We start from the raw sequence: 15,894 nt of genomic DNA on the forward strand, positions 1-15,894 counted from the left end.
CTGGGCCAGGGGCAAGGGCAATTACCCGAATGAGACAGGAAGGCAAAGGCCGGATAAAGAGAAGGAATCCTTGTTTTGGGTCTAGAATTGCAGAAATTGTTCTTTCCTTGGGATAGAGCCTGCAGGTAAGGGAAATGTTAACAGGTGTGACATTTCCTATTCTGGGGAAAAGAAGGAAAACTGTCTGGGACAAGAAATTAGAATAGGTAAAAAGTCTTCAGGGTAAGGTGAGGGATTTACATATAATTTGGTACGTCTTGCCGCTGTTAAGAAAGGATTTGAGGCATGGAAGTGATAACCTTCAAGCCTGACTCTAGAAAGCACCCTCTGACAGCAAGGGGAATAATGAATGACTAAAAGCCAGACACCATTACTGTGGGCTGGGTGGTAAGTGATGCAAGGGAGACATATTAAGCAGGTCAAGTCTATGAAACTTGTGAACTGACTTAATGTCACCAACTAGGAAGAAGGCAAAGTAGAGAAGTAATACAAACTTGTGAGTCCCTTGATGACTACTACAAATTCTTAGAGACCAATATTAAAGTCTTACCTTTGCATCTACAGTACCTAGCTGAAGGTCTAGCACATGGCAGAAGTTCTGCAAATGTTTGATGAATGACTGTTAATTCATTAAGAGAACGATGGTGTCAACATTGGAAACCCAGTCACAAGGAAAAGGAGCTGGTTTGAGAAGGGATGGTAATAGGTTTATAGTTGATTGTGCTGTAAAAAAAAAGTGCTTGGAATTCTGTCCTCCACAGGTGGGTTGAAACCATTCATTGCCAGTGGTTCTTCCCTGGAGAGTTTGGTGAAAGCCCTTGAGAGGCCCTACAGCCATTTGTCCCACCCAGGGCTGGAAGCCTTCAGCTTGGGCCTCTGGCACTGAGCTATTTATAGAACACTTTCACTCCTGGTACCTCTCTGCCTCTGTACAACAGCCATGTCAAGTAGACACAGTTACTATCCTCATTTTACAGAGGAGTCTGAGTTTCAGAGAGGATGTGGTCTCCTCAAGCCAGTCTCTGACATAAACAGATTAGAATTGAAGTCTTCACATTCCACTGTATCATAACAAAGTCCGACTATTGAAAACAGTTGGCCCTAAGCTTGCTCTCTATTGACTCAGGTTGAAGTCACTGCTTTTATATAGCTTGGAAAATGCTGCAGACAGATGAAGTCTCCTTTTTGTTTGTTTCTTTTGTTTTTGTCCTTAGGAGCTTAGTGACTAAATTCACTAATTTCACTGACTGTCAAGGCTGTGTTAAGGAAAATGGGTTTGAACTGCTGTGGTTTTTTGAGTACTGGACTGGATGTCAGAAACCTTTGCCATCACGGGAAATTCTGTCACTCTGGATTTACTATCTCTTCCTCACAGCAGAATTCCTCAGCGGTTTGATTTAGCATCCTGGTTCCCCATCAACCAGTTTTGGCATTTATTTGAATGCATTACCCCACTGGTTTCCATAAACTATTTTACAATTGTTTAAAATAAATGACTGTTTATTTCCACAAAAACCATCTGTATTTCTTTACAGAGTGACAGATAACTGTATGTAAAATTTAGTAATGTCACTGTGACTCAAGTTAAGAGAAACAGATTGCATTGAAAAATTGGATGCTTAGGGGTAGTGTTAAAGGTTCCCATCCTCTCTAAAAAGTGATATCTGGATTTGAAGGAGAAAAATATTTCTTTTTTTTAAATGAGTAACATAAGACCTCCTTTCTCCAAAGGGCAGTGCATTCATGATGTCTGGATGGTAACTGTATGTGGACTATTCGCATTCCTCATGGTAGTGAATTCTCTGCCCCTTACAGTGAGCTCTTGACTTCCAGCTTTCCCCAAGTTTTGAAGTTTTGGTAGGCCATGCCTTATTTCTTCTTGTTCCCATGTTGAAGGTGTTGCATTTAGGCCTGCATGCCGTAATCCACTCAACTCTGGGTAGAAGGCACATTGGAACAGGTTGCTGTGGTGAGAGAAGGCAAGCCTGGGTGAAGGAACTGGAACTGATCCAGAGGCAGCATGGCCTGTGACTGTGGTGGTTTTCCATTCTCCAGCCAGTGTCCAATAGCAGGGCGAGTCACCCTGATCCACACTAGCTCAGTCCAACCCTAAGGAAACTCAGTCAAAGTTGGGGTACTGTTGGGAGTTTCCAAACAGTAGAGACAATTGGAGTCAGGTGGAGGTATAGTTCCCAGTCTTCTTTGGAGCAGGAGGTGGTCAGGATGGTAGGACTTCAGTTTAGTCACCACATTTTCACTAAACACACTGTGTGCTGAGGCCGTCCTAGGAGTGCAGAGATGCAAAAATGTGTTCTCCACCTTCAGGTTACTTACAGCTAATATGGGAGACAGACCTGTGCAAAGATCTTTTTAGTATGGGTTGCACAGGTAAGTCCAGAGGCAGTGGCACCTGAACCGTTCAGACTCTTTAAGTAGGAGAGAAAATGGGCTAGAGAAGTGGAGGGAAGTTTTTCCAGTCTGAGGGACTAGCATGAGCAAAGGCACAGAGAACTGAAATGGCGTAGTTTAGAAACTATTTCTGGATTACTTCATCATGAGGTGGAAGGTGGGAAGAGTAGGGAGATGAGACCAGAGTGGTAGACCTCCAGAGGTTCCAGTACTCTTGCAGAGTGCTGCTTGGAAAGCAGAAACAACTATCCAGGCATAGGGACCAGGCAGCTGAAGCTATGTACTTGGTGCAAACTGTTGACCAGGCATTGTTCTACACTCTTTACTTTTATTCACTCATTGAATACTTGAAACAACCTTATGAGGGAAGTACTGTTATTTTCCCTCTTTTACAGATGGAAAGGTAAGGCACAGAAAGATTAAGTAACTTGGTCAAGGGCATAGCTACTAAGTGTGGAGCTGGGAATTCATACCCAAGCACTCTGGCCTAGAGCCATTATACTGTTCTTTCTCAGATGTGTTGGGATCAGCAGAGACTGCTGTGCATTCTCCCTATACACGTGTGCATGCACACACACACACATATTAAACTTAGAACAGAGAACAAATCCAGGCCTTCTCCCTACCCTTAAGCAGCAAGGATGACTTCCTGACATACCTATACCTCTTGTCTCAAAGTCTTGTGGAAGCATCAGGACTGTCCTGGAGGAAGGTTGGGTAAGCCAGACAGAGAAAGTATGGGGTCACCCTTTGTTTCCCAGAGCCATCTAGAATTCATGAGGAAGCTAGACATAGTTGTCAAGCCTGGAGTGATACAGCAGCAGGTGGAAATCTGACTCTTAGTCTTCCATTGTGGCCTCCCTTTGTGCACTGACTGGATACCAGCAGCCCAGTCTCAGATGCTCCTGTCCTCTTTATCTTTGCTGCCCAGCTCCTTTGAGAAGCTCTGAAAGCCTCTGCGTTCTACCCTATGGCTTGACTCTGGGTTCCTGCCCCCCCTCCCCCCCCCCCCACCTCCTTAGGTGTCTCCCCAGTAGCCAGCGAGCCTGTGTGATCTGTGAGGAGTCACAGATCTAGTTGGAATAATGTCTAAGATTGCTCAACCTCATTTTTTAAAATTAGGTTTCTAATGAAAGAGTAATACCCGTTACCAAATATCTAAACAAGATAGAAAACTATAAAGTAAAAAACAAAAGCCTTCTTTGCCACTACCTGATACTACATCCCAGAGGTGATTCTTCTTAACAGTGTAGCCATGAGAACAGTTTGGCTCTTATCCTTCCAGGTTGTGTGTATGTATGTGTGTGTGTGTATTTTCAACAAATATATACACACCCACTTAAGCATATATAAAGCTGGGGCTTTGCTTTATTAAAATGGAGCATACTACCATATTCTGTATCTTTTAAAATTTACTAATGTATTATGGAAAGTTTCTCATGTCTTATTAATTTAACAGCTACATAATATATCAGTGTATAGATACACTGTAATTTATTTAATGATTTCCTACAGGTGAATATTTAAGTTGATACAATTTTTTTTTATATTAAACAGTGCTGCAGTAAACATCTTTGAACCTGTATTCATTGTGTGCTTGGGCTGATGTTTCTTAGAATAGGTTCCTAGAATTGGGATTGTTGGGTCAAGTTTGTTCAATTTTAAATGCCACCTTGTCAAAGTCATTCTATTTAACCAGGATTACTGCACATCTACAAAGAGCCTATTTCTGTGCTATATGCCTGGGGAAACAGAGATGAGTTTTTATAAAAAGCTCCCACCCCCACCCCTTTCTTCAAAGAATGCCCTGATGGTGGGTGGGTAGAGGGAACACAAACAAAATGCCTTATAATCCAGCATGCTCAGGGCACTGAGTAAAGCAGAGTCCTGAGGAAGTTGGGATGAAAGAGCTTTTAATTCTGACAGGGATTCAAGGGAAAGCAGCAGAGAGGAGGTTATGAGCCAAAAGGTGCACCTCCCTGCTCCTCCCAGGGGCCCATCTGTGAGGCTGGGTATTCAAGAAGAAATTTGTTCTGAAGAATTATGATGCTCCCGCTTTTTCTCCTACACAAAGAAGGAAATCTCAGCTGTACGCCCTTTCCTTTCCTCCTGTTGGCACTTTCTGATTGATGATTGGAAATGATGGCTATACATAAACTATTTTTCTTTTTATTTTATGACCTGGTAATAGCAGTAACATATTTCCAGTAAATGTTTTCTAGCGCAATAAAAAAGTTGTAACAAGACTAGAAATGGGTGTAGTTAAACCCTAAAGAAATCACACTTTCAGAACTGTGGATTGAGGCAGTAACTCTGTAAATAATTTAACTTAGAAAAAGACCCAACCCAAAAAAATCAGGACAAGCAACTGGTGCTTACTAGTAAATGCTTGTCAGATAGGTGCCTGCTTCGAGGGCTGATAGACTCTCAATTTTTACCTCAAGAACAGCTATCCACTTCCTCCTCCCTGCTGCCTGGTCTTTCCACCCAACATCTTTACTCTTCCTAAATTGATAAATCATCTCAACCTTACAATTCTTTTTTTTTTTTTAACCCAGAGATCAAGACCTATAATACTTTTCATCGAATACAGCATAGTGGGGTGGTTAAGAGCACAGGCTTTCGAATCTGACACACCTGGATTCTTGTCCTGGCCTGTAACTGATATTTAGTGATTACTTATTTTGTTATTGCAATTACTCTATGAAGGTTTAGATCAAGTAACTTGACCAGCATAACATTGTAATATGGCCTGAATTTTAATCCAGGTCTTTCTGACTCTGAAGTGCATGCTGTATCCATGCATTTCATGTCCACCTTCTAGGATAAGATGCTCACATCAAGAGCAGAGAGTGGAAAATTGTGAGTAGTTCTGTTTTGCACCAGGCATATCATCCTTATCCTTCGGCTGATAAAGATTTGGAGCTGATAACATTGAAAGAGCCTTTGCTCTCAGAACCCCAGGGCCAGGCAGGAAAAGAGCATTTCCTTACCCTAATCACGGCCTGCCTCCTCAACTCACTCTTGTTTAGACTGTATTACTCCTAAGAGGATAAACAGCTTCTTCTTCTGTGTGTCTTGTATCCTTAACGTGCTATAAAAATTAGACCTTTCCCAGCCTTTGTCTTTAATTTCTGATTCTAACTGACACCTTCATTAATGGTCCAGTGCAAGCTTTCTGTCGACTTGAAGAGTACTGTGTAAAAGTGGTTTTGCCGTCCTATCAATAATGGTCATAATTTCCCCAATACTCTCATCAGCAGTGAATTGAGTCTTACAGCAAAGAAATGGAAACCCCAGTGCAGTGGTTTGAAAGTGATTTGTCTTGTAGACGGCGTCTTATTTCAGTAAAATCAGGTCAGTGTGGTACTGCTGGGTCAGATGTAAGTCTGATACAAATTAGTTGGAGGAAATTGATCATTTGAACCTTAGGTTATTTTTAGCTACAGTCCCTTTGTGTGTGTGTGTGTGAATTTTTAAAAAAAATTTTTATTAGAGAAGTTGTAAGTTTACAGAAAATAATGCATAAGATAGAGTTCCCATAAACCACAATATTATCAACACCTTGCATTAGTGTAATACTTTTGTTACAATTCATGAAAGAACATTTTTATAATTATACTATCAACCATAGTCCATCATTTACAATAGGGTTTACTGTATTGTACTGTGGTGACTTTTTAATCTTTTTCTTTATATTTGTTTTAATAAACTTGAACCATCATCATCATCATCAGACAGATTAAATATCTTATCAGTTTCAGCCACCTCTTAGATAGGAGGGAATGCTCTCTACCCACCCTAGGGAAGCAGCTTTCCCTTCACACTTTCCAGGTTTGCTATGGTTCTATTGTTTAAACACTTAAACCACTCCTCAGGCTCCAGCTGGCCCTCTTTGCTGGGGTTTGTTTATTGCAGCCTGGCCCCTTGACCAGTCTGTTCTTCATTGCTATTGAAAGTTAATGGGGGCAAAATTGCATTCCCAAACATTTGAACCTGAAGTGGCCAGGGCCGAACTTAGTTGATCTCTGGTGATCGGTTCAATTTAGTTACGATTTTTTGCCATTAGACTGGGGCTGAATGATGGTGATTTGGTTGAGGCCAAATGTCTGAAGAAAATTGGCTCTCTGATAAGAGTTCTGTTATCAGAGGGGGCTACCTTCTCATTTACATTTAGATGAGTATTGATTATTTATTTACTCAGAGAAGTGAGATTCGTTTCCAATCTTATCTTTCTCGTCTCTGCTTGTCAGCAGAAAGAGAGATAGAGCTCCTGACATCAGGCCAAGATAACAGCACTTTGTAGTAAAGATAAAAGTTGGAATGGGCCTTTTTCTAGTCTTGACTGAAAGGATAAGTTTTAAAAATTAGAACTGATGGGTCATGCTTTCAAAACCTTTCCTGAAGGTTTTGCTGTTTAACTAGGAGGAAAATTGGTTTATTGAAACAGCACTGGTCTTTCTTCTTTTGTAATAGGAATGGTATTTAATTTGATTATATTCGGCTGTTTCACTGGAAGCAAATTGTGTATTGGCTCAGAAGAGCCTAAAGTGTGACCTTATTGTCATGTCATCTCCCTCCTTGTTTTATTATTTAAATTCCAAATTATCCAATCTGTGCCTGAGAGAGGGTATAAGCTACCATGGTTATCACTGGAATATAGTTCAGTGCTTATATTAAGATCAGGCAGGAAACGATTATAGTCACCCCTAGAGGAAGAATTATAAGCGATGTAGCTGACACTAAATGCATACATTTTAGAATAGCTGATGTTGGATCTGAGCTCTGATATCGACAGCATCAATGTGTCAGTGATGACTTTGGCTCAGTGAGGAAGTTGGGATTTATCCAGCTCCTGCCATTGAACAGACAAGGCTTGGCACCATTTGTCTCAAATGGATCGCCCTGCCACCAGTCCCTTCCAACCTGTTGTCAGTGGTGCCACCAGAAGAATCTTACCAAAATATAAAGCTGATTGTGTCACGCCCCTGCTCAGTTAGCAGCTGTTGTTAGTAAGAGAAAATCTGAGCCTTAATTGGGCCATGCTCCCCAGCCTAGCTATTCTCCTTGCTCCTCTGGACAAGCCAGGCTCTTCCACACTAAAATTCCCATGGTCCATGTGTTCCCTTCAGTATCTTCTTGCCTTTGCACATGCACTTCCCTCTAGGAATGATCTACTTCCTCCTTCTTCTGGCTCCATGCCCTTCTTTAAGACCCAGTTCAGATGTTTTCACCTCGGGGAAGAGGAGGGTGGAGTTAATTGCCCCCTCTTCTGTGCTCCCTTGGCACCTTGTCCCTATCTTGGTAAGAGTACTGATTGGTCTTTTCTATAGTTTATCTGCTTAAGTGTCTCTCTCCATCTCCTCCAACCTCCTTGAAGGCAGGAATCATTGATTATTCATCGTTGATGCTCATCATTGATGCTTAAAAAATGTTTATTAGATAGATGTGTGGATGGTATTATAGCATCACTGGTCCTTTGATGTCTATGCCGTCATGGCTTGTTCTGTGGGTTCTGACGTTTACACATCATTTTGACTATATTTGTAGGACCTCAGACAGGAGTGAACTTTAGGAATCCTGGCTGCCGAACAAGTCTCTGGCCTTAATTACTGCCTGTACCTTAAAAGCAAGCTTGTTTAAACCAATGTGCATTCTCTCCCACCCCACATCCCCACCTCAGGGATTGCACTTGAAAAAAATATGAACATCCGCTTTGATGCCAGCATCCCCTGCCACTGTGTATCTTCCCTTAAGGGGCAGTGAGCCTGTTGTGACTCACAGGACAGGAATCTATCTAAAACTCAATTGCAGCTGTTTCTGTTCCAGTCCCAGCCCTTACTAGCAATAATAGCAGCTGCCATTGACTTAGCACTTGGCTAAGGAGAATTGTGGGTTGTCTTATTTAATCCTTACTGCAGCCTTCTGGGTGAAGTTCCGTTATCATCCCCATTTTACAGGTGAGGAAATGATGCCCAGAGATTAAATAACTTCCCCACAGCTAGCAATGTTTCTCTTTCTCTCGCTCTCTCCCCGTCCCAGCACAAACACTAGGAGTTTTCTTATTTGCTCACACCAGTCTCTTTCTGACTATAAGAAACTCTTTCAAATTGAAACTCTTTAAGTTGGTGAATGGGAAATTGTTGACATGAAGGTATAACCGTAGAAATTTCAGCCTTTGTTTCAGTTTTTCCTCCAGGCAGGTGGTTCTTAAACTTGCTCTGATTGTGGAATGCTCAGCAATAATAGTGATAGATTAATTTATTATGCCCTACTTTAACCCAAAAACATTTGGAATACATACATTATAATAGAATTTTAAACGTACATGAATTGATGAAGAAACTACATGAAAGAATAAAGGTTAAATGGCAGAATGAGTCCAGCGGAAGAGTTGGCACAAAAATGCATGCCCTATTCAGCACAGTCAGGTCACATGATTAGTACTAAGCTTCCTAATGGGCAAAGGAGAGAGGGACATAGTATCAGTTAGTTCCAAGATTTATTTTAAACTGTCTAAAGATATAAAGGCAAGCCAATTGCTCTGGGTAAGTACAGCTTTTCCTGATGTGGAGGTCTGAGGGAAGTTTCTCCCATGGGTCTTGTGAAGAAGATGCAGGGTGATAGAGTCAGCAGTACCATTTCCCTCTTGTCTTTGACAAGCACGTCCCATTGGATTTCAGCTCTCAACTGGTTCTCAGCTGTTAAGGAATTGGGTGTTAAAACCTTTTCTGAAAAAAAAACAAAAAAACCTTTTCTGTTTCAGTCATGGGTTAAAGGATCAAGAAGGTGAACTGAGCATGTATTCACCACCCAAAAGATTCTACAGATTTCCTTTGAAACTTAAGTGTTGAAATGTTTGCCTTGGGTTTACAAAATCCCATAACAATCTTGCCTGGGTATTATAACTTGGAACTCTCTCAAAGTGCCTAGAGCAGTATTTTGTTCCTGGACTGTTCCGTGACATGGTATTACTGCAGTAAATACATCATGGTCTGCCCAAGCAGGTTTTTTTGTCGCTGCAAAGTAACTGCTTCCCAGAATCTTCCTTTTGTGTTCCCCCTCTACTGTGAAGTAGAAGACATGTATCTTCATGTACAGCTGTGACATTTTAAACCTCTTTCCAAGGGATGGCTGTTGCCTTGAGAACTATGTCCTGTTCAGTGTGAAAGAGCCTTTTATATTTTATATAATCATTTCTTTGACAAAAGTATATTAATAGAAATTGACCTCACAGCTTGTCTTTATGAAATGACTTTTGGCTGCTTTTTTCCCTTTCTTCCCATGTCAGCTGCCTGAAAATTAAACAAGCATTTGATGGAGACTGCACTTTGATATGTAATGATCTGGCTTGTCATAGTACTGATTATCATCAACAGACATTTACTTAGAACTTGATATGAGTGAGGGGCTATGGTTTATAATGTAATAGAGAGAGTACAGGCCTGGGCAGCCTTAGGTATGAAGTGAGCAAGTTATTTAGCCTCTATAAGTTATAGTTTCTTCCTCTCTAAAATGAGGTTCATACTCTTTTCTTCCTAGGGTGACTGAAGAATAAGTTAGAGAATATGTATAAAAGACTTAGCATACTATCTGGACCCATAATGACAGTAGTTGTGATTGTCAGTACTGTTATGATATCTTCATTTGTTACAATCCAATGATAATGATGAAGGTAATAGCAGACACTTAAATAACACTGTTGTTTGATGTACCATGCACTGTTCTTAGTGCTTTACAACTATTAGTTCACTGAATCCTCAGATAGTCTTATGAGATAGGTACTATTATTATCCCCATTTTATAGATGAAGAAACAGAGAGGTTAAGTTGATCCAAAGTAGTACAGGCTAGAAGTTGTTTGGCCAGGACTTAGACTTAAGCAATCTGGCTCCAAGTCCATGCCTTTAACCACCAGGCTTTATTGCCTCTCACATGTGCCCTGCCTCTCTCATTACACAGTATGGCCAGAAGTTATTAATCTAGCCTTTTCAGGGGGAAATTTATGAAGTAGTCTTTGTGGGATATCTTATACATTGTAAAGAAAATAATCAATAGAGAAACTGAGATATTTGTAAGAGGCAATCTTCCATTTGGTTTTGGATCTTGAGTCTTCTACGGCTTAACAATCCTACTTTCCCCAAAGTCAAACTAAATCATTCATTTGCGAAGTACAGAACCGGGTTTCCTTGAATAAAAGGGGGAAATGGCAAAGACAAATGAGTTTATATGGCTAAGAGGCTTCAAAAAAGAGTCGGGAGTTCATCAGAGGGGTCACGCTTATGCACACCTCAGCAAGATCCCAGAAAAAGCCAAAGTAGATACAACCCTAGGCTCCGGTTCTCCTGAAGGTTATGGAGACCCACAGGGTACATGGTCATGGCAGATGGATTTGGAATTCTGTGCCATATCAGAGGGCGCTACTTTGGAATTTGTACTCTTGCGTGTGATGGAGCTAGACTCAGATGTGACTTTTCTACATATGCCTCTTCTATCACTTTTACTGAACCTGTAGTTGGCGCTAGGGATGGTATATACTCAGGGAACTTGAATCTCTGGACTGCCCATGTGCCAGCTGGGCCCTGAGCCTCAGTAGAGTTGCAACTCCTACTCTCTGGTTCATTGGACTTAACCAGGTCAGCTAACAGGGATGTGATGATGGTCAACCACCACACCAGGGAATCAAGAGTGCCTACAACTGCAAACAGAAGAATTGCATCCATCATCCATGTGGAATCTAAGCCCCCTCTTGATCTAGAGGTGGAGTGGACATAACTATCCCAGGGTCCACAGAATGGAGGAATGAAATAGATTAGAGTGGACTTACTGATATTCTACTATGAAAATATTGTGATTAGTAATAGAGAAGAAATTATAGCATTGAGGTGGGGAAAGTGGCCACAGTAGTTGCTGAGGGCAGGGAGAGGGAAGAAGAGATGTGATGTGGGGGCATTTTTGGGACTTTGAGTTGTCCTAAATGATATGGTAGGGTCAGACGTTGGACTTTATATATCCTGCCATAACCCACTGAATGTACTGGGGGAGAGTGTGATTTACAGGGTAAACTATTATCCGTGTGATACCGCAGGGCTCCAAAATATGTTCACTGAGTGCAATGAGTATGCCACAATGTTGGGGGAGGTTGTTGGTGTGGGAGGAGTGGGGTGGGGAGGTGGGGAGTATACGGGAACCTCTTGTGTTTTTTAATGTAACATTTTTTGAGATGTATATATCTGCAAAAAAATACAATTTACAAAAATGATGGGGGTGAGGGGGTGGGGAGTGGGTTATGTGAGAACCTCTCATGTTTTTTAATGTAACGTTCTTTGGCCCACGCGCAGTGCTGATGTGCGTAAGGCGTATCCTGCCACACAGGGGTGTCCCCCACATAGGGGAGCCCCACGCACAAGGAGTGTGCCCCATAAGGAGAGCCGCCCAGTGCAAAAGAAAGTTCAGCCTGCCCAGGAGTGGTGCAGCACACACAGAACTTACAAGATGACGCAACAAAAAGAGACACAGATTCCCAGTGCCACTGATAAGGATGGAAGCAGACACAGAAGAACACACACAGTGAATGGACACAGAGAGCAGACAACTGGTGGGGTGGGGGGGCAAGGGGAGAGAAATAAATTTTAAAAATCTTTAAAAAAAAAAAAAAGTGGATGTCAGTGCATTTGACTTACTGCCCTTCTTGGAGATATTGGGGTTGGTGGCAGTCAGAGGCTGTGTTAACAGGTCAGTGTCTTAGAAAGCAGCTCTCCAGGTTCAGGGATCACTCCCTTTCCTCTGGTCAACTGAAGAGTGAAGGGCAGGTGTTCAGTGAAAGGTGAGAGAGGATAGAAATCTCTTACCAGGTGAGTTTTCTTAAAATTCAGCTGCCAATGAATGTACAGGCATCCAGTGATCAGCAGCAATTGTGCCTGTTAATTGACACCTAACAAGTGACAGGTGGTAGAAACTATAAGAATTCCCAGCACTTCCATGCTCTTAATATTCTTAAAATTAGATTTTTACTATGTATAATATTGAAACACAATACCTTCTTGAATTGAATATAGTACATTAGAATTTATAAGAATCATGTAGACTCGTGAACATGTATTTGCTTAGTCATGCTTTTTGAGCATTTGTTTTCTTAGTCAAAAGTTTAAAAGCTTTAAGAAGTGTAAAAATGACTAAGAATTCTGAGACTTGGCAGAATGCTAATGAAATAACAATTAGAGAAAAGATTAAGTATACCATGAAACTAAAATAAACTCTACAATGCTACAGATGAATATAGACCATAGGGGAGGAGAATTACCAGAAGTGAGTTAAATGCCTCAAAATAATGAAGGAGCAGTGCTGGATGTAACTAATCAACAAGCTGACAACAGCTGAAGAACATATCTAAAAATATGCATTCTGCCTGGGCACCCTTCAAGGCCTCTTATGCTTTCCTCAGATCTTTACACCTCTCCTTCTGTCTGACCAAACACACTTCTTACAGTCAAAGCAATAAGACAGTTTCTTAGGCTGTTGATCTTTTTAATAACCATTAACAAATGACAGGAGCAATCTTTTGAGTGTGATCGTTGGACCAGTTAGGTGTTAACTCAGAAGAAAAAGCTTGCCATTTGGGTTTACAAAGAAATACAAGAATAAATATATAATGTGTGACACAGGGTAGCTAGTATACCTGGTTTCCAGTATTACTGAAACCTGTGTCTCTTGTGTTTTCATGAGGGTTTTAACAAAAAATGTGAATCAGCAGCCACTATCCTTCTATCACCATCACCCAGAAATCTGAGATTTATTTTTTTAATTTCACCTGCTTTTTATTTTTTATTGTTTTTAGTTGGGGGCTATCATCATATTACAAACATTATTCTTAATTATAATTTATTATTATATAATGATAATTATTAATAAGAAGTACCTTTCTAGGAGTGCCTCTGGGTAAGAGAGATACCTTACCAAGTAATCATTTTTCTTACATCAATTCTAATCTTCACTATGCTCCTTCAAGGTATAAGTATTCCCACATTACATATTAGGTAACAGATTCAGAGAGGATAGGATACCTGTGACTCCAGATATCTGATCCAAAGCCACTTACCTCTCACCTTGTTTTGGGGAGAACTGCGTGAGAACAGATCTGATAGTAAAAGAGAAATGTGTGAAACCTTGTGAAAAAATCCAACATCTTCCATCTCAGATCACTAGATATTTTTTGGGAAGGCTTAAGGCAGACTTCAGCATTTTCCTAATGCTTAGTCAGCTTTTTGCCAATATGTGGTGTTTTGTAAATGTTAAATTCACGGTTTCAGACTTCCTCCCCTCCTCCTGCCCCTTTGATCTTCCAGGCCCTCAGTACCGCCTGGAGAAGCAGAGTGAGCCCAATGTTGCTGTGGACCTGGAGAGCACCTTGGAGAGCCAGAGCGCATGGGAGTTCTGCCTGGTCCGCGAGAACAGTACGTTGGCCTCCTGGCTCCATAACTGCTTTGTCAGTTGCAGGCGTGCTTAGAAAGTATGTGTTTGGGAACACTTGTTGGTCTGGCTAGTTTAGGCAGATTTGAAGGTACTTTGTTTTCCAAGGCAGACCTGAGCCTTCATGCCAAAAGTGTATCCCAATCTGAAATGATTGATTTCATGCCTTTTGGTAAAGAGTCTGCATCCTGTTTAGCTTTTGGCAATTAATATTTTTCAGTTGAACTGTATCTTCTTAAGTGAGGAACAGCTCTGGAAATAGCTTAGAAATATGAGGCCTTTTCTGAGAAAAAGACTATTTTGTATAAGGCAACTGGCCCTGTTAGTATCACTGTTCAGACATCAAGAGGCTTTAAAGTTTAAAAAAATGTTAATCATTTACATATTCTTAGCAAGAAGTAATGTAGTGGTTCCGAATGGTGTGTTGAGAACGTCTTTAAAACTTTAATTTCGTTCATTGTGAATTTTTGCCATCCCTCTCCTCTGTATTCCCACTGAGTTAAGGAGCAAGTGATGTGACAACTACGATTATGACAGCAAACGGCCCATGAACATTCCTGCTGCAGGGCTTTTGCACAGGCTCTTTCTTTTGCATGGAGCACTCTTTCCCTCACTCTGGTTAACTCCCTCTCATCCTTCATCTCAAATTTAAATGTCACATTTTCAGAAAGCATACCTGTGATCTCACTGCCCTGCTTCCCCCTATCTCCTAAACCTGATCCATCCCTCATTCTGGTCCCCCATTATTTTCTGTTATAGAACATACTATTTTCCCTTCATTGCATTTATTTCTGTTTAAAACTATTTTTCTCAATGATCATTTGTTATCTGTTTTTTCCACTAAATTGTCAGGTCTATGAGGGAAAGGTTGAAAACAGTGTCCCTGTGCCCTAGCATAGTGTCCTTCAGTAATTCACCAATTATTCACAGACTAGATACTGCAGGAGCTCAGTAAGTATAGACTGAATGAGTGAATGAATGGTAGATTTTTATCCATGCCACTGACCCTCTAAGCAAATCCAGACTGCTGCTCTTTGAGCAGGGGCCCTGACAGCCTTCTCTGGAGAGGCATTCAAAAAATTCACCAGGCTGATAAAATGTACTCTTGGCATTTAGCAGCAAATTTTCAAAGACAGAAGTTAGTGTCTCCTTAGTCTGCAACTAGTTTTAAATGTCTTACGTAAAAATCACTGGCTCCCAAATGGTCCAAAAAATTCAATTAAGTAGTAACATTTATAAAAATGTTCATCCCAATCAACAAAATAATATACAAATGTTTTCAAGTGTATTGTGATACTTTTCACCTATCAAATAAGCCAGATATTTTTAAGAGTCCTCATTGCTGGGGAGAATATAGGGTAATAGGTATGCTCAACCCTGCTGATAGTAGTATAAATCACTGTAATGTTGCTACGAGTATCAAGAGACCTAAAAACGTGTTACCTAGTATTTCTGCTTGTAAGACTCTTTCTTATGGAGATGTAAAATGCAACAAAAATTTGTGCATAAGGATAGTAGTTTTCACAGTATTATTTGTAATATCCAACATTGGAAAAGTAGTCTAATAACTTACAATACATCCGTATATTGGGCCTTGCTGGGATTCTACTTCCGGTAATAACAAACTTAGTACTTCCCCCACCCCCATCACGTTTGTGCTCACTGTCTGCTCTCTGTGGCTGTTTGTTGGGCACTTATCTTTTTAGGAGGTACTGGGAACCAAACCTGGTACCTCCCATGTAGGAGGGAAGTGCATACTGGCTTAAGCCACCTCCACTCTCAGGCTTAGTACTTTGAACAAACTCCCTCACTGAAGGTAACTTAGAAACCTGAATGAAATGTACAAATCACCATCCTAAAGTCACCAAAGAGCACAAGATAGAAAGGAATTAATGACCTATATCTGGGAGAAGATTTGAACCAAGAGAGGTGAGATCAACATCTAGAACCACTTCTGCTCTGAACCATTTGCCTATTTGGAACAGGAAGTTGAAAAGCCGAGTTGGACTATCTAGGG

The 15,894-nt window shown here is 40.9% G+C and overlaps 1 protein-coding gene across 8 annotated transcripts in view; it reads left to right on the top strand.

Annotated features, from left to right (window-relative positions):
• The window catches only part of MAPKAP1 (MAPK associated protein 1), a 304,477-nt gene that overhangs the window by 222,323 nt on the left and 66,260 nt on the right, over positions 1-15,894 (top strand). For 6 of the 8 annotated variants that reach the window (XR_011649456.1, XM_004463399.5, XM_004463397.5 and 3 more), the window contains one exon: positions 13,754-13,861. The exons of the other annotated variants lie outside the window; for them this stretch is intronic. Coding sequence is in view for 5 of the 6 variants with exons in the window: in XM_004463399.5 (XP_004463456.1) it covers positions 13,754-13,861 (108 nt within the window). In the remaining variant the exon portion in view is untranslated. The remainder of the gene's footprint in view (positions 1-13,753; positions 13,862-15,894) is intronic. 8 annotated transcript variants of the gene reach the window in all.

This window comes from Dasypus novemcinctus, chromosome 8 (assembly GCF_030445035.2).
Source record: "Dasypus novemcinctus isolate mDasNov1 chromosome 8, mDasNov1.1.hap2, whole genome shotgun sequence".
Lineage (NCBI taxonomy): Eukaryota > Metazoa > Chordata > Mammalia > Cingulata > Dasypodidae > Dasypus > Dasypus novemcinctus.